Source organism: Pseudophryne corroboree, chromosome 6, assembly GCF_028390025.1.
Source record: "Pseudophryne corroboree isolate aPseCor3 chromosome 6, aPseCor3.hap2, whole genome shotgun sequence".
Classification (NCBI taxonomy): domain Eukaryota; kingdom Metazoa; phylum Chordata; class Amphibia; order Anura; family Myobatrachidae; genus Pseudophryne; species Pseudophryne corroboree.
In genome coordinates this window covers 630851471-630877433 of record NC_086449.1, presented here as the reverse complement: position 1 = coordinate 630877433, position 25963 = coordinate 630851471, and the positions used below count along the sequence as shown (strand labels likewise).

At 46.2% G+C, this 25963-nt stretch overlaps 1 protein-coding gene across 1 annotated transcript in view; it reads right to left on the bottom strand.

The window, feature by feature from the left end:
* Positions 1-24323, bottom strand: part of YIPF5 (Yip1 domain family member 5) — a 62112-nt gene extending 37789 nt beyond the window's left edge. The window contains exons 1-3 of the mRNA XM_063928121.1: positions 24216-24323; positions 23720-23836; positions 17450-17619 (exon numbers count right to left, since the gene is read on the bottom strand). Of these exons, the coding sequence (XP_063784191.1) occupies positions 17450-17619; positions 23720-23826 (277 nt within the window). The 5' untranslated portion in view covers positions 23827-23836; positions 24216-24323. The remainder of the gene's footprint in view (positions 1-17449; positions 17620-23719; positions 23837-24215) is intronic.
* Between the last annotated feature and the right edge of the window lie 1640 nt (positions 24324-25963).

The following is a 25963-nucleotide window of genomic DNA, read 5'->3' as shown; positions in this document are numbered from 1 at the left end:
AATTTAGATTTCAATTTGAACACACTCTGCCAAAATCTAACTCTCTCTGCACGTTATATCTGCCCCCCTAGCAATGCACATGGTTTTGCCCAACTGCTAACAAATTTGCTGCTGCGATCAACTCTGAATTACCCCCATTATGCACTGCTTTTGGAAATGCCCCCATATTCATACATTCTGGAGTGAGTTACAGACATATAACACCTCTGTGCTAGGTATATATTTTTGCTGCACTGCCTCTTGGGCCCTCTTTGGTCATCTCCTCATCAAGACAAAAAGCTAGTGACACTTCTTTCGGCTGTAGGACGGAAATCCATACTCCAGCAAAGGATACATGACACTTCTCCCACTCTACCCATGGCTACCTCCAGACTTCTTTTCTTATTTACAATGGACTGGTTGGAGACATCTCTTAACAGTTATATGCCGACTCCTGCACTGTTTCGGTGCCGGGGCAAGTTTATTCACACATTCAGGTATATGCAATTGCGGTCGAATTCCCGAAATTGTCGAATTTCGGGTCATTTTCGACCAAAAAAAAAAAATCGCCTATGCAATTCAGTGCTTTCCGACCAAAAAACGGACTTTCAAAATTCGACTTTTTGAAATTCGACTTTTTGCAAATTCGACTTTTCTGCAATGATACAAGTGCTGCAATTCGACCAAAGCATATTCAATTCAAGTTTGGAAATTCGACAGCAGTGCTTTTAGACAGCAAATTCGTCATTTTCAATCCGCCACACTTTGGAGGGTGAAAACAAATAAAAAAATTTTAAACATGTTTTTTTTGGGGGGAATAGCAGATCTATTTATATTAGAAGGGATTAGGTACTTTTTTTTTTTTTTTTGGAGGCACAAATATTATTTATATATTTTTTAAAATATTTTTTTTTTTTTATGCTGGAACGGTGAAATCATAAAAAAAAATGGCGTGGGGTCCCCCCTCCAAAGCATAACCAGCCTCGGGCTCTTCGAGCTGGTCCTGGTTCTAAAAATGCGGGGAAAAAATTGACAGGGGATCCCCCGTATTTTTAAAACCAGCACCGGGCTCTGCGCCTGGTGCTGGTGCCAAAAATACGGGGGACAAAAAGAGTAGGGGTCCCCCGTATTTTTAACACCAGCATCGGGCTCCACTAGCTGGACAGATAATGCCACAGCCGGGGGTCACTTTTATGCCGTGCCCTGCGGCCGTGGCATTAAATATCCAACTAGTCACCCCTGGCCGGGGTACCCTGGGGGAGTGGGGACCCCTTCAATCAAGGGGTTCCCCCCCCCCCAGCCACCCAAGGGCCAGGGGTGGGAAAAAAATACCCAAATAAAAACAGGACACACACACCGTCGACAGTAAAACTTTATTTCATACGTCGACACACACATACTTACCTATGTTCACACGCCGACATCGGTCCTCTTCTCCATGTAGAATCCACGGATACCTGAAAAGAAAAGATCAATATACTCACCTCAGCCATGGTCCAGAGATAAATCCACGTACTTGGCAAAAAAACAAACCGAACACCCGCTCCATGCCGGACTGAAAGGGGTCCCATGCTGACACATGGGACACCTTTCCACGAATGAGACCTGTCAGTGACAGCTGTCACAGAAAGGTCTCTAAGCCAATCAGGAAGCGCAACTTCGTTGCGCTCACCTGATTGGCTGTTCGCTGTCTGTACTGTGACAGCACATCGCAAAGCCGCTCCATTACTTTCAATGGTGGGAACTTAGCGGCTAGCGGTAAGGTCACCCGCCGGTCAGCGGCTGACCGGCGGGTGACCCCACCGCTACCCGCAAAGTTCCCACCATTGAAAGTAATGGAGCGGCTTTGCGATGTGCTGTCACAGTACAGACAGCGCACAGCCAATCAGGTGAGCGCCACGGAAGTAGCGCTTCCTGATTGGCTGAAGGGACGTCAGTGACAGGAGTCACGTGATGTCCCGGCATTCGGGAGAAAGGGGTCTGATGTGAAAACATTGGACCCCTTTCTAGTCCGGTATGGAGCGTGTTTTTGCGTGTTTTTTTTTTTAAACAAGTACGTGGATTTTACTCTCTGGACGTGGATTTATCTCTGGACGCTGGAAGGTGAGTATAATTTTTTCACAGTTACCCTCGGATCGTCGGAGACCGTGGCAGTCGGCGTGTCAACATAGGTAAGTATGTGTGTGTCGGTAGTGTGTAATAAAGTTTTACTATCAAGGTGTGTGTGTCCTGTTTTTATTTGGGTATTTTTTCCCCAGTAGTACTACAGGTACCAGCGGACCCGTTTTTCTCCCGCATGCTGGTACTTGTGGTTCTCCAAGTACCAGCTTGCGGGGGAGGCTTGCTGGGACTTGTAGTACTACTGGAAAAAACAATATCTTTTTATTATCACAAAAGGCTATCAGCCCCCCCATCCGCAGCCCATTGGATGGGGGGGGGGACAGCATCGGGCTTCACCCCTGGCCCTTGGGTGGCTGGGGGGGGGGGAACCCCTTGATTGAAGGGGTCCCCACTCCCCCAGGGTACCCCGGCCAGGGGTGACTAGTTGGATATTTAATGCCACGGCCGCAGGGCACGGCATAAAAGTGACCCCCGGCTGTGGCATTATCTGTCCAGCTAGTGGAGCCCGATGCTGGTGTTAAAAATACGGGGGACCCCTACTCTTTTTGTCCCCCGTATTTTTGGCACCAGCACCAGGCGCAGAGCCCGGTGCTGGTTTTAAAAATACGGGGGATCCCTGGCCAATTTTTCCCCTGCATTTTTAGAACCAGGACCAGCTCGATGAGCCCGAGGCTGGTTATGCTTTGGAGGGGGTACCCCACGCCATTTTTTTTCTCGGGTTTTTCACGTTTTTTTACCGTTTTTTAAAATCGCGGCAAAATCCACCAAATCGGCCGATTTTCGCCCGCGACTCTGGCGAATCCGTTTTTCATTGAATATGGTGAATTCCGGAAGCCACCTTCCGGGATTCACCTGTCGAATTGAGTCGAATTAAAAAACGGCGAAAATTGCCGCGAATTCGACCGCAATTGCATATACCCCATTGCCTTCTTCAACCAAATTAGCTACAAAACAATGTTTTCACTCCACCACATGATACGCCCACCAACTTTTGGATAACAGACCCCCCATTTCTCTCTCATAGCCTCTTTCTTCAGCCCAACAAGCCTTTTTAACTTTTGCTATTTCATGCGTCTTACACCTGTTTTTCTTTTCTACCTACACCCTTCTTCCCTCACTCTTTTCCCTTCTTGAATCTCCTTCTTCTATGTCTTTCTTCAATTCACTGATCTCTCCATGGATGGGTTGGCGGTCCCCTGGCCTCGGTAGGTACCGTTTCTATATGTGTTTATTGTTTATGTTTACATTTTTCATCCCTCACGTGGATGCACAATTTTTCAGGTCCAATTTTCTGTTAATTTAGACCTACCTTTGACCTCTTTCTAGTCATTGCTATGCCTTATAGCAGTATAACTTTTTATGTGTTCTATGTTATATGTTGAAAAATGGAAAAAAAAATGGAGTTGAACTTGTGACTCTGCTTTACGCAGTATGCTCTGTTACCTGCTTTACTACTTTTTGCATATGCTTAATACTTTCATTGCATACTACTGTACAACTTGAACCTCAAAATATATTTTGGAAAAAAACAATGAAAAAAATAAACATAAATCTAAGGGGACGCAGTTAATTTGCCAGCGGTCGGGTTCTCGTGGTGTGGATACAGACGCCGGAATCCTGACTAACAGGGGTTATTCCCACTCGTGCGTGTCCATGACACCCATAGAATGGAAATAGAACCTGTGGCGAGTGCAGCGAGCCCACAAGGGGACTCTTTGCGCTCGCCCCGCTGCCGGCAAACTGGCGGCCAGGATGCCGCTGTCTGTATACTGACGTCTGGCATCCCGACCATCGGTATATCATACTGATCCCATCCCAGGTAATAAAGCACAAATGACATCCAACCTGTTTTGCAGAAATATAAGAATAATGATATTATAAAACAATAATAATAATAATAAAAAAAAAAAAAAGAACTAGAACCCAAACTTCACCCATGTGTGTGTCAATATGATTAGAATACTGTTGCTATTATATAACAATCCTGCCCCACCAGAATAAATACACTTAAAAAATAAGAATTTACTTACCGATAATTCTATTTCTCATAGTCCGTAGTGGATGCTGGGGACTCCGTCAGGACCATGGGGATAGCGGCTCCGCAGGAGACAGGGCACATCTAAAGAAAGCTTTTAGGATCACATGGTGTGTACTGGCTCCTCCCCCTATGACCCTCCTCCAAGCCTCAGTTAGGTACTGTGCCCGGACGAGCGTACACAATAAGGAAGGATCTTGAATCCCGGGTAAGACTCATACCAGCCACACCAATCACACTGTACAACTTGTGATCTGAACCCAGTTAACAGTATGATAACAAACGAAGTAGCCTCTGAAAAGATGGCTCACAACAATAATAATAACCCGATTTTTGTAACAATAACTATGTACAAGTATTGCAGACAATCCGCACTTGGGATGGGCGCCCAGCATCCACTACGGACTATGAGAAATAGAATTATCGGTAAGTAAATTCTTATTTTCTCTAACGTCCTAGTGGATGCTGGGGACTCCGTCAGGACCATGGGGATTATACCAAAGCTCCCAAACGGGCGGGAGAGTGCGGATGACTCTGCAGCACCGAATGAGAGAACTCCAGGTCCTCCTTAGCCAGAGTATCAAATTTGTAAAATTTTACAAACGTGTTCTCCCCTGACCACGTAGCTGCTCGGCAAAGTTGTAATGCCGAGACCCCTCGGGCAGCCGCCCAAGATGAGCCCACCTTCCTTGTGGAGTGGGCCTTTACAGATTTAGGCTGTGGCAGGCCTGCCACAGAATGTGCAAGTTGGATTGTGCTACAGATCCAACGCGCAATCGTCTGCTTAGACGCAGGAGCACCCATCTTGTTGGGTGCATACAATATAAACAACGAGTCAGATTTTCTGACTCCAGCTGTCCTTGAAATATATATTTTTAATGCTCTGACAACGTCCAGTAACTTGGAGTCCTCCAAGTCGCTAGTAGCCGCAGGCACCACAATAGGCTGGTTCAAGTGAAAAGCCGAAACCACCTTAGGGAGAAAATGAGGACGTGTCCGCAGTTCTGCCCTGTCCGAATGGAAAATCAGATATGGGCTTTTGTACGATAAAGCCGCCAACTCTGAAACTCTCCTGGCTGAAGCCAGGGCCAGTAGCATGGTTACTTTCCATGTAAGATACTTCAAATCTACAGATTTGAGAGGCTCAAACCAATGAGATTTGAGAAAATCCAAAACTACGTTTAGATCCCATGGTGCCACTGGGGGCACAATCGGGGGCTGTATATGTAGTACACCCTTGACAAAAGTTTGTACTTCAGGCACTGAAGCCAATTCCTTCTGGAAGAAGATTGATAAGGCCGAAATTTGAACTTTAATAGACCCCAATTTGAGGCCCATAGACAATCCTGCCTGCAGGAAATGTAAGAATCGACCCAATTGAAATTCTTCCGTTGGGGCCTTCTTGGCTTCACACCACGCAACATATTTTCTCCAAATGCGGTGATAATGTTGTGCGGTCACTTCCTTCCTAGCCTTAATCAAGGTAGGAATAACTTCCTCTGGAATGCCCTTTTCTTTTAGAATCCGGCGTTCAACCGCCATGCCGTCAAACGCAGTCGCGGTAAGTCTTGGAACATACAAGGTCCCTGCTGAAGCAGATCCCTTCTTAGAGGTAGAGGCCACGGATCCTCCGTGAGCATCTCTTGAAGTTCCGGATACCAAGTTCTTCTTGGCCAATCCGGAGCCACTAGTATTGTTCTTACTCCCCTTTTCCGAATAATTCTCAGTACCTTTGGTATGAGAGGCAGAGGAGGAAACACATACACTGACTGGTACACCCATGGTGTTACCAGAGCGTCCACAGCTATTGCCTGAGGGTCTCTTGACCTGGCGCAATATCTGTCCAGTTTTTTGTTGAGGCGAGACGCCATCATATCCACCTTTGGTTTTTCCCAACGGTTCACAATCATGTGGAAAACTTCCGGATGAAGTCCCCACTCTCCCGGGTGAAGGTCGTGTCTGCTGAGGAAGTCTGCTTCCCAGTTGTCCACTCCCGGGATGAACACTGCTGACAGTGCTATGACATGATTTTCCGCCCAGCGAAGAATCCTTGCAGCTTCTGTCATTGCTCTTCTGCTTCTCGTGCCGCCTTGTCTGTTTACGTGGGCGACTGCCGTGATGTTGTCCGACTGGATCAACACCGGCTGACCCTGAAGCAGCGGTTTTGCCAAGCTTAGAGCATTGTATATCGCTCTTAGCTCCAGTATATTTATGTGAAGAGACGTCTCCAGGTCTGACCATACACCCTGGAAGTTTCTTCCCTGTGTGACTGCTCCCCAGCCCCGTAGGCTGGCATCCGTAGTCACCAGGACCCAGTCCTGTATGCCGAACCTGCGGCCCTCTAACAGATGGGCACTCTGCAACCACCACAGGAGAGACAACCTTGTTCTTGGTGACAGTGTTATCCGCTGATGCATGTGCAGATGCGATCCGGACCATTTGTCCAGCAGATCCCACTGAAATGTTCGTGCATGGAATCTGCCGAATGGAATTGCTTCGTAAGAAGCCACCATCTTTCCCAGGACTCTTGTGCATTGATGTACTGACACAGTTCCTGGTTTTAGGAGGTTCCTGACCAGTTCGGATAACTCCCTTGCTTTCTCCTCCGGGAGAAACACCTTTTTCTGAACAGTGTCCAGAATCATTCCCAGGAACAGCAGACGTGTTGTCGGGGTCAATTGAGATTTTGGAAGATTCAGAATCCACCCGTGTTGCTGAAGCACTACTTGGGTTAGTGCTACACCGACTTCCAGCTGTTCTCTGGACTTTGCCCTTATCAGGAGATCGTCCAAGTAAGGGATAATTAATACGCCTTTTCTTCGTAGAAGAACCATCATTTCGGTCATTACCTTGGTAAAGACCCGAGGGGCCGTGGACAAACCAAACGGCAGCGTTTGAAACTGATAATGACAGTCTTGTATCACGAACCTGAGATACCCTTGGTGTGAGGGGTAAATTGGGACATGCAGATAAGCATCTTTTATGTCCAGGGACACCATGAAGTCCCCTTCTTCCAGATTCGCTATCACTGCTCTGAGTGACTCCATCTTGAACTTGAATTTCTGTATGTACAGGTTCAAGGATTTCAGATTTAGAATAGGTCTTACCGAACCGTCCGGCTTCGGTACCACAAATAGTGTGGAATAATACCCCTTTCCCTGTTGTAGGAGGGGTACCTTGACTATCACCTGCTGAGAATACAGCTTGTGAATGGCTTCCAATACCGTCGTCCTTTCTGAGGGAGACGTTGGTAAAGCAGACTTAAGGAACCGGCGAGGGGGAGACCTTTCGAACTCCAACATGTAACCCTGAGATACTATCTGCAGGATCCACGGGTCCACCTGTGAGCGAGCCCACTGATTGCTGAAAATCTTTAGTCGACCCCCCACCGCTCCTGAGTCCGCTTGTAAAGCCCCAGCGTCATGCTGATGGCTTTGTAGAACCCGGGGCGGGCTTCTGGTCCTGGGCAGGGGCTGCTTGCTGCCCTCTCTTACCCTTTCCTCTGCCTCGCGGCAGATAAGACTGTCCTTTTGCTCGCTTGTTTTTATAGGAGCGAAAGGACTGCGGCTGAAAAGACGGTGTCTTTTTCTGTTGGGAGGGGGTCTGAGGTAAAAAATAAGAATTTACTTACCGATAATTCTATTTCTCGGAGTCCGTAGTGGATGCTGGGGTTCCTGAAAGGACCATGGGGAATAGCGGCTCCGCAGGAGACAGGGCACAAAAATAAAGCTTTTACAGGTCAGGTGGTGTGTACTGGCTCCTCCCCCTATGACCCTCCTCCAGACTCCAGTTAGGTACTGTGCCCGGACGAGCGTACACAATAAGGGAGGATTTTGAATCCCGGGTAAGACTCATACCAGCCACACCAATCACACCGTACAACTTGTGATCTAAACCCAGTTAACAGTATGATAACAGAGGAGCCTCTGAAAGATGGCTTCCTAAACAATAACCCGAATTAGTTAACAATAACTATGTACAAGTATTGCAGATAATCCGCACTTGGGATGGGCGCCCAGCATCCACTACGGACTCCGAGAAATAGAATTATCGGTAAGTAAATTCTTATTTTCTCTATCGTCCTAAGTGGATGCTGGGGTTCCTGAAAGGACCATGGGGATTATACCAAAGCTCCCAAACGGGCGGGAGAGTGCGGATGACTCTGCAGCACCGAATGAGAGAACTCCAGGTCCTCCTTTGCCAGGGTATCAAATTTGTAAAAATTTACAAACGTGTTCTCCCCTGACCACGTAGCTGCTCGGCAGAGTTGTAATGCCGAGACCCCTCGGGCAGCCGCCCAAGATGAGCCCACCTTCCTTGCGGAATGGGCCTTAACAGATTTAGGCTGTGGCAGGCCTGCCACAGAATGTACAAGTTGAATTTTGTTACAAATCCAACGAGCAATCGACTGCTTAGAAGCAGGTGCACCCAACTTGTTGGGTGCATACAGTATAAACAGCGAGTCAGATTTTCTGACTCCAGCCGTCCTTTAAATGTATATTTTTAAGGCTCTGACAACGTCCAACAACTTGGAGTCCTTCAAGTCGTCTGTAGCCGCAGGCACTACAATAGGCTGGTTCAGGTGAAACGCTGATACCACCTTAGGGAGAAAATGCGGACGCGTCCGCAGCTCTGCCCTATGTCGAATGGAAAATTAAATAAGGGCTTTTATAAAACAAAGCCGCCAGTTCAGATACTCTCCCGGCCGAAGCCAGGGCCAGTAACATAGTCACTTTCCATGTGAGATATTTCAAATCCACATTCTTTAGTGGTTCAAACCAATTGGATTTGAGGAAATCTAAAACTACATTTAGATCCCACGGTGCCACCTTAGGCACCACAGGAGGCTGTATATGCAGTACTCCTTTGATAAAAATCTGGACCTCAGGGACTGAGGCCAATTCTTTTTGGAAGAATATTGATAGGGCCGAAATTTGAACCTTAATAGATCCCAATTTGAGACCCATAGACAATCCTGATTGCAGGAAATGTAGGAAAACGACCCAGTTGAAATTCCTCCATCGGAGCACTCCGCTGCTCGCACCACGCAACATATTTTCGCCAAATACGGCGATAATGCTTCGCGGTGACTTCCTTCCTTGCCTTTATCAAGGTAGGAATGACTTCTTCTGGAATGCCTTTTCCTTTTAGGATCTGGCATTCAAACGCCATGCCGTCAAACGCAGCCGCGGTAAGTCTTGAAAAAGACAAGGACCCTGCTGAAGCAGGTCCCTTCTCAGAAGTAGAGGCCACGGATCGTCCGTGACCATCTCTTGAAGTTCCGGGTACCAAGTCCTTCTTGGCCAATCCGGAGCCACTAGTCTTACTCCTCTTTGCCGTATAATCCTCAATACCCTTGGTATGAGAGGCAGAGGAGGAAACACATATACGGACTGGTACACCCAAAGTGTTACCAACGCGTCCACAGCTATTGCCTGCGGATCTCTTGACCTGGCGCAATAACTGTCCAGTGTCTTGTTGAGGCAAGACGCCATCATGTCCACCATTGGTTTTACCCAACGGTTTAATAGCATGTGGAAAACTTCTGGATGAAGTACCCACTCTCCCGGGTGAAGGTCGTGTCTGCTGAGGAAGTCTGCTTCCCAGTTGTCCACGCCCGGGATGAATACTGCTGACAGTGCTATCACGTGATTCTCCGCCCAGCGAAGGATCCTGGCAGCCTCTGCCATTCTGTTTCTTGTGCCGCCCTGTCTGTTTACATGGGCGACTGCCGTGATGTTGTCCGACTGGATCAACACCGGTCTTCCTTGAAGCAGAGGTTCCGCCTGGCTTAGAGCATTGTAGATTGCTCTTAGTTCCAGAATGCTTATGTGAAGAGACTTTTTCAGGCTCGACCACACTCCCTGGAAATTTCTTCCCTGTGTGACTGCTCCCCAGCCTCTCAGGCTGGCATCCGTGGTCACCAGGATCCAATCCTGCATGCCGAATCTGCGGCCCTCCAATAGATGAGCCTCCTGCAACCACCACAGAAGGGATACCCTTGTCCTCGGCGACAGGGTTATCCGCAGGTGCATCTGAAGATGCGACCCTGACCATTTGTCCAACAGATCCCTTTGCATGGAATCTGCCGAAAGGGATTGCTTCGTAAGAAGCTACCATTTTTTTTTTTTTTTCTTTTTTTTTTTTTTTTTTTTTTCCAGGACTCTTGTGCATTGATGTACAGACACCTTTCCTGGTTTTAGGAGGTTCCTGACCAGGTCAGATAACTCCTTGGCTTTTTCTTCGGGAAGAAAAACCTTTTTCTGAACTGTGTCCAGAATCATCCCCAGGAACATCAGACGAGTTGTCGGCATTAATTGGGATTTTGGAATATTCAGAATCCATCCGTGCTGCTTTAGCACCTCTTGAGATAGTGCTAAACCCATCTCTAGCTGTTCTCTGGACCTTGTCCTTATTAGGAGATCGTCCAAGTATGGGATAATTAATACGCCTTTTCTTCGAAGAAGAAATATTATCTCGGCCATTACCTTTGTAAAGACCCGAGGTGCCGTGGACAAACCAAACGGCAGCGTCTGAAACTGATAGTGACAGTTTTGTACAACGAACCTGAGGTACCCCTGGTGTGAGGGGTAATTGGAACGTGGAGATACGCATCCTTGATGTCCAAGGATACCATAAAGTCCCCTTCTTCCAGGTTCGCTATCACTGCTCTGAGTGACTCCATCTTGAACTTGAACTTCTTTATGTACAGGTTCAAGGACTTCAGATTTAGAATAGGCCGTACCGAGCCATCCGGCTTCGGTACCACAAAAAGAGTGGAATAATACCCCTTCCCTTGTTGTAGAAGAGGTACCTTGACTATCACCTGCTGAGAATACAGCTTGTGAATGGCTTCCAAAACCGTCTCCCTTTCTGAGGGGGACGTTGGTAAAGCCGACTTCAGGAAACGGCGAGGTGGCTCTGTCTCTAATTTCAACCTGTACCCCTGAGATATTATCTGCAGGATCCAGGGATTTACCTGCGAGTGAGCCCACTGCGCGCTGTAATTTTTGAGACGACCGCCTACCGCCCCCAAGTCCGCTTGCGAAGCCCCAGCGTCATGCTGAGGCTTTTGTAGAAGCCGGGGAGGGCTTCTGTTCCTGGGAAGGAGCTGCCTGTTGCTGTCTCTTCCCTCGTCCTCTGCCTCGTGGCAGATATGAATAGCCCTTTGCTCTCTTATTTTTAAAGGAACGAAAAGGCTGCGGTTGAAAAGTCGGTGCCTTTTTCTGTTGGGGAGTGACTTGAGGTAGAAAGGTGGATTTCCCGGCCCTAGCCGTGGCCACCAAATCCGATAGACCGACCCCAAATAACTCCTCTACGCATCGCCTGTCCACTGTCGTGTCCATAAAGCTCTTCTGGCCGAAATGGACATAGCACTTACCCGTGATGCCAGTGTGCAGATATCTCTCTGTGCATCACGCATATAAAGAAATGCATCCTTTATTTGTTCTAACGACAGTAAAATATTGTCCCCGTCCAGGGTATCAATATTTTCGATCAGGGACTCTGACCAAACTACCCCAGCACTGCACATCCAGGCAGTCGCAATAGCTGGTCGTAGTATAACACCTGCATGTGTGTATATACCTTTTTGGATATTTTCCATCCTCCTATCTGATGGATCTTTAAGTGCGGCCGTCTCAGGAGAGGGTAACGCCACTTGTTTTGATAAGCGTGTTAGCGCTTTGTCCACCCTAGGAGGTGTTTCCCAGCGCTCCCTAACCTCTGGCGGGAAAGGGTATAAAGCCAATAACTTCTTTGAAATTAGCAGTTTTTTATCGGGGCACCCCACGCTTCATCACACACGTCATTTAATTCTTCTGATTCGGTAAAAACTACTGGTAGTTTTTTCACACCCCACATAATACCCTGTTTAGTGGTACCTGTAGTATCAGCTAAATGTAACATCTCCTTTATTGCCAAAATCATATAACGTGTGGCCCTACTGGAAAATACGGTTGATTCGTCACCTTCACCACCGGAATCAGTGCCTGTGTCTGGGTCTGTGTCGACCGACTGAGGCAAGGGGCGTTTTACAGCCCCTGACGGTGTTTGAGGCGCCTGGACAGGCACTAATTGAGTGTCCGGCCGCCTCATGTCGGCAAACGACTGCTTAAGCGAGTTGACGCTATCCCGTAATTCCACAAATAAAGGCATCCATTCTGGTGTCGACCCCCTAGGAGGTGACATCCTCATATTTGGCAAGTGCTCCGCCTCCACACCAATAACGTCCTCATACATGTCGACACACACGTACCGACACACAGCAGACACACAGGGAATGCTCTATACGAAGACAGGACCCACTAGCCCTTTGGGGAGACAGAGGGAGAGTCTGCCAGCACACACCAAAAAGCGCTATATATGACAGGGATAGCCTTATGATTAAGTGCTCCCTTATAGCTGCTTTTATATTGATATATTGCCATTTATTTTGCCCCCCCTCTCTGTTATACCCTGTTTCTGTAGTGCAGTGCAGGGGAGAGACCTGGGAGCCTTCCTGACCAGCGGATCTGTGACAGAAAATGGCGCCGTGTGCTGAGGAGATAGGCCCCGCCCCTTTTCCGGCGGGCTCGTCTCCCGCTATTTAGTACATTTAGGCAGGGGTAAATATCTCCATATAGCCTCTGGGGCTATATGTGAGGTATTTTTAGCCTTTTTAAAGGTTTTCATTTGCCTCCCAGGGCGCCCCCCTCCCAGCGCCCTGCACCCTCAGTGACTGCCGTGTGAAGTGTGCTGAGAGGAAAATGGCGCACAGCTGCAGTGCTGTGCGCTACCTTAAGAAGACTGCAGGAGTCTTCAGCCGCCGATTCTGGACCTCTTCTTGCTTCAGCATCTGTGAGGGGGCCGGCGGCGTGGCTCCGGTGACCATCCAGGCTGTACCTGTGATCGTCCCTCTGGAGCTTCATGTCCAGTAGCCAAGAAGCCAATCCATCCTGCACGCAGGTGAGTTCACTTCTTCTCCCCTCTGTCCCTCGTTGCAGTGATCCTGTTGCCAGCAGGAATCACTGTAAAATAAAAAAACCTAAGCTAAACTCTCTAAGCAGCTCTTTATGAGAGCCACCTAGAATTGCACCCTTCTCGGCCGGGCACAAAAATCTAACTGGAGTCTGGAGGAGGGTCATAGGGGGAGGAGCCAGTACACACCACCTGACCTGTAAAAGCTTTATTTTTGTGCCCTGTCTCCTGCGGAGCCGCTATTCCCCATGGTCCTTTCAGGAACCCCAGCATCCACTTAGGACGATAGAGAAAAGTGGATTTGCCGGCAGTTGCCGTGGCCACCAGATCCGATAGACCGACCCCAAATAATTCCTCTCCTTTATATGGCAATACTTCCATATGCCTTTTGGAATCCGCATCACCTGACCACTGTCGCGTCCATAAACTTCTTCTGGCAGATATGGACATCGCACTTACTCTTGATGCTAGAGTACAAATATCCCTCTGAGCATCTCGCATATAAAGAAACGCATCCTTTAATTGCTCTAGAGTCAATAAAATACTGTCCCTATCCAGGGTATCAATATTTTCAGTCAGGGAATCCAACCACACTACCCCAGCACTGCACATCCAGGCTGAGGCTATTGCCGGTCGCAGTATAACACCAGTATGAGTGTATATACTTTTCAGGGTAGTTTCCAGCCTCCTATCCGCTGGATCCTTGAGGGCGGCCGTATCAGGAGACGGCAACGCCACTTGCTTTGATAAACGTGTGAGCGCCTTATCCACCCTAGGGGGTGTTTCCCAGCGCGTCCTAACCTCTGGTGGGAAAGGGTATAATGCCAATAACTTCTTAGAAATTAGCAGTTTTCTATCTGGGTTAACCCACGCTTCATCACACACGTCATTCAATTCCTCTGATTCTGGAAAAGCTACAGGTAGTTTTTTCACCCCCCACATAATACCCCTTTTTGAGGTACCAGCAGTATCAGAAATCTGCAAAGCCTCCTTCATTGCCGTGATCATATAACGTGTGGCCCTGTTGGAAAATACGTTTGTTTCTTCACCGTCGACACTAGATTCATCTGTGTCGGTACCCGTGTCGACTGACTGAGGTAAGGGACGTTTTACAGCCCCTGACGGTGTCTGAGACGCCTGAGCCGGTACTGACTGGTTTTCCGGCCGTCTCATTTCGTCTACTGACTTTTGTAATGTACTAACATTATCACGTAATTCCATAACTAAAGCCATCCATTCCGGTGTCGACTCCCTAGGGGGTGACATCACCATTACCGGCAATTGCTCTGCCTCCACACCAACATCGTCCTCATACATGTCGACACACGTACCGACACACAGCAGCCACACAGGGAATGCTCTAATCGAAGACAGGACCCCCTTAGCCCTTTGGGGAGACAGAGGGAGAGTTTGCCAGCACACACCAAAAGCGCTATAAATGTATATAAACAACCCTAAAAGGTGTTGTTTTTGTTATAAGCGCTTTTAATATATAAATATCGCCAATTTATGCCCCCCTTCTCTTTGTTACCCTGTTTCTGTAGTGCAGTGCAGGGGAGAGTCCTGGGAGCCTTCCTCACAGCGGAGCTGAGCCGGAAAATGGCGCTGAGTGCTGAGGAGAATAAGCTCCGCCCCCTTTTCGGCGGGCTTTTCTCCCGGGTTTTGAGAAATCTGGCCTGGGTTAAATACATACATATAGCCTTAATGGCTATATGTGATGTATTCTTTGCCACTAAAGGTATTTAATATTGCTGCCCAGGGCGCCCCCAGCAGCGCCCTGCACCCTCCGTGACTGGTCAGTGAGAAGTGTGTAGCAACAATGGCGCACAGCTGCCGTGCTGTGCGCTACCTTCATGAAGACTGAAGAGTCTTCTGCCGCCTGTTTCCGGACCTCCGATCTTCAGCATCTGTAAGGGGGGTCGGCGGCGCGGCTCCGGGACGAACCCCAGGATGACCTGTGTTCCGACTCCCTCTGAAGCTATGTCCAGTAGCCTAAGACTCCAATCCATCCTGCACGCAGGTGAGTTGAAAATCTCTCCCCTAAGTCCCTCGATGCAGTGAGCCTGTTGCCAGCAGGACTCACTGAGATTTAAAACCTAAAAAAACTTTTTCTAAGCAGCTCTTTAGGAGAGCCACCTAGATTGCACCCTGCTCGGACGGGCACAAAAACCTAACTGAGGCTTGGAGGAGGGTCATAGGGGGAGGAGCCAGTACACACCATGTGATCCTAAAAGCTTTCTTTAGATGTGCCCTGTCTCCTGCGGAGCCGCTATCCCCATGGTCCTGACGGAGTCCCCAGCATCCACTAGGACGTTAGAGAAATAAAATATAATTGGCAGGATAACACAATATATAGAATCCTTATTATTTCAGCCTTCTCTACAGGGTGTTTTTTTTTTTTTTTTTCAATAATGTGTCCCTAAATTATAGACACATGCATTGAGACAGGCAGAATCCATAAACACCGCTGGAAGATGAGTCAACTATTGTAAAAGGAACTACACAACGTGGGGTTATAATAATACATAGTATGCCTAGAACCTTAGTGGGCAAAATGCGTCCTGGCAGGCAATTAGGTTTGGCCCACTGCTGTGGCATCCTCTCCTCCCACCATGGCAGAGGGCACTATGAGCACCAGGCAGGACTAATCAATTTCAAAATGACTTATGGCTATGTATCAGGCAGTGCTCAAATAGTGGTCCATGTTATGAACAGGTGTGGATGTGGGGTGCCTGTAGGGAAAAAAGAGAGAGCGTAGCGTCCCCTGGATCCCGTTTCACCTCTCCAAATGTATGACCTTTTCTGAACAACATTATTGTGACAGTAAAGTATCGCAACTAACGCAGGCCAGCTCATGTGAGGATGTTACTACAAGAACACAGTTGGATCATCAAGTCATCTGATGCCTTCTTAACAGCAACAGTGCTTTGGAATATAGACAGACAGAGCAAAAAAACAAAGTGCCTGATGTACACTTGGAAGCATATGTTGCTTCAACGATGCATGTACAACCATTCAGTTGGAAATAAAAAAAAATTACTAACATTATGTTATGGTCTTGAAATAACCTATGGCAACTTGATATTCCAATGTTCCAAGGTTTCCTGCTCATTATATAAAATGCTATGCGACTGTGGGTGCCATAGTAGTTAAAGCATACCGTGGACACACAGCAACACTAAAAATGAGTAATAACAGTCTTTAAAAGAGAAACCATGGATTATTCTGCAACTGTGGATTTAATTCTAAAAAACAAAACAAAAATAAACAAAACACAACAAAAAACCCAAAACACATTATTTACTGTTTTCACTGGAGTTCTTTCAAATAAAATAACAAAACACAACCAAAATAAGGAAAAACATTAGTGGCGTAAGGCATCCCTAAACAATAACATGAGACATGCATCCATGCTACATAGTCAAACACAAACTTATTTGGCAGCATATTAAACAATGAACAATAGTGTTGAAAAATTAATAAAGATAAATAAATAGACTTACAGCTCACAAGACAAACAGATCACCCATTATTCTCAATGTCTTGTGTTCAAGTAATCAATTTTCTATTACCACCGATTTATTAACCTTTGAATCAGAACATGACCTTTGAATGCACAATAATAATGTAAAAACATATAAAACGCATTAACCAGTTTTGCGGACAGTAATTCCAGGCTTGGTAATTGTGGTAATAAAACCACATAGGTGGGAACAAGGTAATTTTTGAAAGAGGGATTAGAATGCTCTCTATCTATATTTTAAGCATAGAGTTGATCTCTGAAAAATTGTTTGCACAAAGATGCTGCAATTAATAATCATACATGTCGTTTGTCGATAACAAATAAAAATTCTCCCACCGAGACTAGACCCGCATATAACATTGCAGCCAAGCAAAAGTACGCTACCTGGCTTCTTAATATATCCACTTTCCCTATTATGAAAGTACTCTTTGTTTAAATTACACAACAACATCAAGGGCCGGATGTAATAACACACAATATTGCCGGATTTGCAAGGGGCAATCACTTGTAGGGCAAAACCATGCCTTGTAAGCAATTACCCTTTTAAAACAAATGTCTTGAGATCAGCAGGCATCTCACACCTGCGGCATCATTACAACTGTCCCCAAATCTTTAATCTGGTGGGTTAGATGTGCATATGTAGCAGCAATCATCAGAGTGTTATAGAGCAATACTTCTACTAACAGCACAAATTCACCAATTAAGATCACTTTCTTTCCCACCTTCTGGTGATAGACCAGTGTCTTATGGGCTGAAAGATACAGTAATTATGTATGCAAAAATGTTTAATATACATATTTAAAAATAAAGTGAAGCCAAAGTGGAATCGTTACCTTCTAATAAGGGTGGCTCATCATCAAAACTGCTTCCGTAAACAGATTCTGCTGACGTAGGAGTGTAAGTTTGTGTGGGCTGATAAATCTGTCCTATGTAAGGCTGTTGTTGATTCATCATTTCTGGTGGTACATAACCACCTTGTTGACCATAATCATAATGGTACGGTCTATATAAGAAAAGTGAACAAAGCTTTATTTTCAGTTTATAGCAAATATATACATTTAGCATGACATACAAATTAAACATTAACGACTACTATTAATATTCACAAAAAATACCCCCCCATACCTTGACTTATCACTGTTATTGTTGTTATCAGCTGGACTAGCTTTACAAAGACCTAGTGTTAGTGCCTTTACACAGATTCCAAGTCAGAACTAGTACTCTGCATAAGAAATGTTTCTCAATAACGAGATAAGTACTTATTTTTAGATTTAGCAGTCCTTTAATGCTCTTGCATCTACAGCGTGAAATGTATTGGTCAATGATCCTGCATTTGTGAAACACATCCACAGATTTCAAAGGCTTTTCTCTCCAAAACATAATGTGAATAACCACAGAAAATATTTCTACTCATGCACTTATGATGCATTTATACCCAGTTCACGCTGCACAAATAACCCGGTATCGACCTGGTATTTTGATACGGGACACTGTGCAGTGTGAGCAGGTCACTGCCGAATTCCCGGATCGTGTGACCCGGTAATTCATCCTGGGAATAAAGAAGGGTTATTCCCGGGTCAGGTACAGTTTGAACAGGTTACCTGGGTCAATGTGACCCAGTACCCATTCACTGCATAGGGAGAGGCGGTGCAGAGATGATCTCATCTCCAGCGCCGCCTACGCACCCTGTCCCCGGATGGCAACCCAACCCGGCATATTGCCGGGTCAGGAAGCATGTTCTCAGGGTCCAATGCAGGGTCGCAGCCGGGAAGGACTCATATCCAATTCCCAGATGCGACCTGGCAATTGCAATCTGAATGGGGTATTAGAGATGGGGGTACAAGTATTGCTTTGTTGCTTTCTATAAGTGATAACATCATGTTCCACTTGGCATTTAATGAAAGCTGATATGACCTCTGACCCCTTCCACCAGTATCATGGATGAACAGGAGAGAGTAAGGGAATGCCACGTGAGAGAGAGAGAGAGGGTCGGGAGGTAGGAGAGGTGGGGTGGATCTGGGTAGGGGAGAGAGAGACGGAAAGAAAATATCAGTATAACACGGGCCATACATCTGCACTGAATTTTCCTGAATCCCCCACTGCTTTCTGATGCACCAATCAAAAACGCTGATCAGCAATCTGTTGCAGAATTGGGTAAATTCTACTATGCTAAAACCCCCCGATTTGATCCTTACTCATTGTCTGGTCGGACCTACAAATCGGCAAAATCAGTAGAGTTATCTGGGGCGGAGTGGTTCTGTCGTAAAATCAATTTTTGGCTGATTCTATGCATATTAACTTTACAAATCAATGCTAAAAGAAGCTGGGGGGAGGGGAGAGGGAGCAACAGAAATCACAATCTATTGCTTTCAGCCTGTAATACCACTTTCAGACAGAAAACCCGGCAATTACCCAGCATTTCAGTGCCAGGTCGTGTTGCCGGGCTCTGTCTGACACCCCCTTTCACACAGACAAGCAAATTGCCGGGTACAGAATTTCTACCCGGTAATTTGCAGATCAACACAGGTATTTTGTCTGTGCGAATGGGTCAACCCGAGTCGAAATTCCCGTGTCTCAAACCCTGGTAAACTCCAGAGTAGAAGTCCCGGAAATTTCAACCCGGGCTGACCCATTCACACAGAAAAAGAACCCGCGTTTTTCATGAAATTACCGGGTAAAATGGCTTCACCTGGTAATTTCAGTTTCTGTCTGAAAGGGGTATTAGGTCCTCTCAGTCTTGGGATGAAAGAGGAGCAAATAATAGGATTTTTGTACTGGCGCCCAAGATGGCTGCCTCACCTTTTGTATGCTCCTGATCATCTCCATAAAACAGCTTAAATTCACCACAACTGACCTATGAATCATCATAAATATCCAAAGACTTATCTTGAACTTGTACTACTCTACGCGGACATTTCATCAAAACCAACGGATTGCATTCCTGCGCTGAGATACACACTGGATTGAATCCTGGACTGAATCCTCTGCATATCTCCACTGAGAAATCCTTCAGTTTAGCAGCTGCTGTACTCTGCATTGGACATTACCCAGATAAGGTACTGTGGATTACAACCTAACTTTGGCTACATCCAGCCCCTCACTTAGACATCATCCACCTCTGTTCTCTGAGCTACAAATAACTGACTTATTGCATTAATCTACTAATATCAGTATATTCAGGCTCTGAATTGCTGAAGGCTCACTGTTTAAAATCAGGATCCATTTCCAGGACATGTTATCACTTCTACCCCCACAAAAAAAAAAAATCTACTTCAAAGGCCTCTCACACTGAGACTTTTCACACCTACACAGTAGGAATTGGCTTCTAACACCTTTTCAAAAGGCTGCCTATCCTAGGATAATTGACTAAATCAGCAGTTATTTTATTTATTACTTGCTTCAAATATACACAATAGGTTATAGCAATAACTTTGTTCATAATCCCATTATAATTTTGGATCACATACCGAATTGGGGGAAAACAAAACACAAAAAGGAAAAACAAAAAAACAAAAAACAAACACTGCTTTCTCTCCCTCTCTCATCATCATATGCAGTTCAAATTTATAGTAATCTGTCATTGATGACCAAATGTATACGTATTGCTCCAGCTTCATTCTTTCACTCCGCCCACCACGCTCTGCAGTTCCTATCACACCATCACAGGCTTCTATTCTCCAATCCCTTGGCATTTTAAAAAGAAAACACAGGCGCATTCGTGGGAAGCGAGCAGGCCGGAAATGTATTTCCCCCGGTAACCATCTAAGTCCTTTGACCACCTGCTCACCCCCATACTCAAAGAACAATCAAATAGAAGTGATACCCAAAAGACGGCCCTGTGTTTGGAAGGACAGAACTGTCTACTCTCACTTTGTGACCCCCATACCCAGAGCTCCTGCACTTAACATAAAGAAAACTGAAGGCCCTCTGGTATGCCCAATCAGGTCAGTCCTTTGTAATGCCAGATCTATAAGAAACAAGACTGCAACAATTGCTGACTTTATTGAATCTGCAGATCTAGCCTGTATTACAGAGACCTGGCTAGATGAAAATGCAGCACCTATATTGGAGGCTGCAGTCCCAACAAACTACTCTGTTATCCACAACCCAAGACTGGACCGCAGGGGTGGCGAGGTGGCTATCTGCTTCAAAAAAGAACTTAAACTTAGGGTCCACCCTATTGAAACTACTCGCTCATTTGAGTGCATTGCTGCCCGGAGTTCGACAGGATTAGGTTTCAGACTACTTCTTATTTACCGGCCACCTGGAGATGGACAGATATTTCTACAAGAAATTGCAGACACTGTTGCTGGCCTGGTTCTGGAACATCAAAGATGGCTCATCCTCGGGGATTTCAATGCATGGGTGGATGATGAGCTCTCACGCCTTGGCCAAGACCTCCTGTGCACAATGAATGGTCTGGGCTTCACACAGGTCATTCCCTCTGCCACACATAAAAGTGGTCACACTCTCGACCTCGTCTTTCAGATTGGATTAGAGGTCACTGACCTAAAAATAAACCCAGTCATCTGGTCAGACCACTACTCTCTCTGGTTCTCAGTTGCAACCCCTCAAATAAGATCTCTGCCCGTGGAGTTGACCAGGTATCGTCCAAGGAGGGGTATGACTCCCCAGGCTCTTGCAGCAAATCTGGATCTCTCTGCTATACAGGGTGCCTGTGAAGATCCCTGTTCCCTAGTCCGTTATTATAATAGGGATGTTATGGCTGCAATTGATATTATCGCCCCTGTGCGTTTAAGACCTCGTAAACCACAACGTCAAGCTCCATGGTTCGACAACAGTGTTAGTGAGCTCAAGAAAAGGGGGCGTAGACTGGAAAGACGATGGAGGAAGACTAACATAGTGGATGACAAAATAAAACTAATAAAGCATAACGAAGAATATCAATCGACAATCACTCGTAAGAAAGCACAGTTCCTGTCAAATGAGATCACAGCAGCAAACAATAGGCCAGCTCAACTTTTCCGCACAGTGGAGATGCTTTGCAAGCCAGCATGCCTGTAGACTGATGAGACCCTCTCCCAGGCAAGATGCAACGAGTTTGCAAACTTCTTTGCAGATAAAATATCCACCATCCGGGCTGGAATCTCCACAGTGCCATCAAAGGAGTGCCAAACTACAAAGCCCGCCAATATAAGCTACCTGCCTTCATGGACCAGCTTTGATCCAGTGGATGTAAAGGACACTGCTGAAATTGCTCGGATTTTGCGTCCCACCACCTGTGATCTGGACCCAGCCTCAACCAAGCTTCTAATAGGTTGTATGGATATAATTGGTCCTGTCTTTACAAAAATTGTTCAATGCTCTTTGCAGACAGGCATTTTTCCTGGACCCCTAAAGGAAGCAATTGTTAGACCGCTTCTTAAAAAACCTAATTTAGATCCCGACTGCATGACCAACTACAGACCGGTATCAAACCTTCCTTTCCTAGGAAAGGTTATTGAGAAAGTCGTTGCAAATCAACTGGAAACCCGCCTGACAACCCATGATATTTATGATCCATTTCAATCAGGATTCAGGAGAAGACATAGCACTGAAACAGCCCTGGTGTGTGTGTTAAATGATCTTCTGATGGCAAAAGACAGAGGTGACTGTTCAATATTAATCCTTCTGGATCTCTCGGCAGCATTTGATACCGTGGACCATGGGCTTCTGATTGAGCGACTGATACATTTCTGTGGTCTGGATGGCACAGTCCTAAGATGGTTCAAATCATTTCTCACAGGCAGGTCACAGAGAGTATCATCTGGATTATACTCATCACCACCAGTGTCATTGCCATGTGGTGTCCCACAAGGTTCTATACTATCCCCCATGCTTTTTGCAGTATACATGCTCCCATTGGGCGAAATAATCAGGCGCCATGGCCTGGTCTACCACTGCTATGCAGATGATACACAACTGTACTTGTCCTTTGCTCCGGGCACTGATAACCCAATAGCAACCCTTAATGGCTGTCTAGCTGAACTACAGGAGTGGATGAGCGCCAGCTGGCTGCGACTGAACCCGGATAAAACAGAGGTCCTTATGATACGACCGCAACATCAAAGGACCAGACTGCAGCATAGCCAACCAACTGGACTTACACTCGGGGATTCAGAATTACAGACCAGTGATCGTGTGCGGAATCTTGGCGTTGTCCTGGATGGTGGCTTGACACTTAAACATCAGATATCAGCCACAATCAAATCCTCATTCTTTCACCTGAGGAACATAGCCAGAATCAAGCACTTAATTCCCTCAGATGATATGCCAAAAGTCATACATGCATTTGTATCATCTCGTTTAGACTACTGTAATGCCCTCTACCTTGGTCTCCCAGCAAAAGAATTGCAGCGCTTACAGCTGGTGCAAAACACAGCTGCCAGGCTATTAACCAACCAGCCCCGTTCTAGCCACATAACACCCATCCTCTACTCCCTTCACTGGCTGCCTGTACGATGGCGAATCATCTTCAAGATTGGCTTACTGAGTTTCAAAGCATTACATGACCAAGGCCCAAGGTACCTGAAACAGCTTCTGACCCCATACTGCCCCACTCGATTACTGCGATCTGTAGATGAAGGACTTTTAGCAGTACCTAGAATCTACCGTAATTCATCTGGGGGTCGAGCTTTTAGTCATGCGGCTCCGACTCTATGGAACTCACTTCCCCGCACAGTGCGAGAGGCCCCAACTATAGAATCCTTCAAAAGTAGACTCAAGACTTTTCTGTTTACTCAAGCATTCCCATAATTGTCCCTTTTAGTATCTTCATGCTTCTGTATTTTATGAAAATGTACTTCATTATTTTCTGTACTATATTATGCTATGTATCTGTTAAGCGCCTTGAGTCCTATGGGAGAAAGAGCGCTATATAAATAAAATTATTATTATTATTATTATTATTATTAATCAAGGTGTTAACAGCTTCACAGAGCAGCCCCTGTACTAGCACCTGTTACAGCACGCTTGCCAGAGTTATAATCGCACACTTTTCTGTATACATTTTCTTTGCAACAAAGACAATATGAGAGTCATGTATCACTGCAAAGGTTATCAAATCACGTTACAATTATATAATAATATAAAGATCAAATTACTTGTTATATTGTCCTCCACCTGCATTGTAATTGTAACCCTGAGACTGATCATCAATACTGTAGCTGGTCTGGTAGAACTCTTGATTGAAGTTATCAAAGTTTGACATGGCAGCAGCTCTGAAGACCAAAGAAAATATTCATTAATGAAAAATGACAAGAGGCCCAGCACAGCAGTCTCAGTGCACTGTCACTGTCAGCGAGTGGTATCCCCTATGTATGACTGCTCTGTCCTGCAGGGTACTGTGTATGAACCAGCGGGGTATGACTGGACAGTGTCGGGTCAGTGGTCACCAGTGTAGGCAAACCTTGCAGTTACGGACACTGCAGGGTGTGTATACTGTACGTTCTGCTGCAGAGTATATGTGATGATGCAGTGCATAGTTAACTGACAGTATGTATAGGTGACGATATGTATGTGATATTGCAGGGAGCGCATTGCTAATACAGTATGGTGGCACTGTGGCGTACAGGAGTGCTGGTGGCTATAGACACTTACCTCCCGGGCCGCTGTCTTCTCAGGGCAACCGCCGGTGCTACGTGTCAGACTAAAAATCGGAGAGAGTTACTTCCGGCTCATAGTGCTATGGCGCATGCGCAAAACCACAGCCCTAACAGACCAATCACTGACTACTGTGACTAGAGCGCGCCGCGATGTCATCGCCCCGCTACTTCCGCCCGCACTCAGTCTGCACACTGCGACAGAGAGAGACAGAAGCGGCAGCGTGCAGAGTGCTGTGTGTAGCAGCAGCATGGCGTCATGCGTGTATCAGTGATAGCGAGGGAATAGTTTGTGATAAAGCACAGTGTAGGCTTATGGAGACACTAGTGTACAGCAGACAGATGTAGGATGAAGGAATACTGTAATGCAGCGTGCTGCTTGTGCGTATGTGCCTATAGAGTAGCAGATCCCCCACTCATATATAATGGCTCACACTGTGTTGAGCAGTAACATATCAGCTTCTAAACTCTCTGTATACTCTGCGTGGAAACGTTGCTTTTTATGTGTACATGCACTCATGCTGTTTCTAGTAGCCTGTTGAAATTGTGGCAAGGCCATGGCACAGATGCGTAGCTGTAGGAATTGGCTGCGCATGGTGACTTCTGTAATATACTATCTGCAAATCTGCATTTGTAGTGGCCATAATACCATAAAATACGATAATTTATATACTGTGACAACATGTGAGGAGTGATTTTGTCTTGTAGGCCCTACAGAAATCCCGACCAAGTATTGTGCAATATTTGGACACCTACACTCTTAATAGCTAGAATATAGGCCTATGATCATCAACCATACATTTATATTTTATGTGAAGTCACAGGTCCTTGGAATAAAGATGGTAAATTACTGGTCATATAGACATCTACATACAGTACATATGCCATCATGTAATTGTCAGAACTTTGACACCACATAACACACTAACTTGTTTATCACTGCACGTGTCCGCCTGGAAAATAAATATAAATATATATATATATATATATATATATATATATTTCTCTATCGTCCTAAGTGGATGCTGGGGTTCCTGAAAGGACCATGGGGAATAGCGGCTCCGCAGGAGACAGGGCACAAAAAAGTAAAGCTTTTACCAGATCAGGTGGTGTGCACTGGCTCCTCCCCCTATGACCCTCCTCCAGACTCCAGTTAGATTTTGTGCCCGAACGAGAAGGGTGAAATCTAGGTGGCTCTCCTAAAGAGCTGCTTAGAGAAAGTTTAGCTTAGGTTTTTTACTTTACAGTGAGTCCTGCTGGCAACAGGATCACTGCAACGAGGGACTTAGGGGAGAAGTAGTGAACTCACCTGCGTGCAGAGTGGATTTGCTGCTTGGCTACTGGACACTAGCTCCAGAGGGACGATCACAGGTACAGCCTGGATGGTCACCGGAGCCGCGCCGCCGGCCCCCTTGCAGACGCTGAAGAGAGAAGAGGTCCAAAATCGGCGGCTGAAGACTCCTGAGTCTTCATAAAGGTAGCGCACAGCACTGCAGCTGTGCGCCATTTTCCTCTCAGCACACTTCACACAACAGTCACTGAGGGTGCAGAGCGCTGGGGGGGGCGCTCTGAGAGGCAAATAAAAACCTTATTAGAGGCAAAAAATACCTCACATATAGCCCACAGAGGCTATATGGAGATATTTAACCCCTGCCTAACTTCAAAAATAGCGGGAGACGAGCCCGCCGAAAAAGGGGCGGGGCCTATCTCCTCAGCACACAGCGCCATTTTCTCTCACAGAAAAGC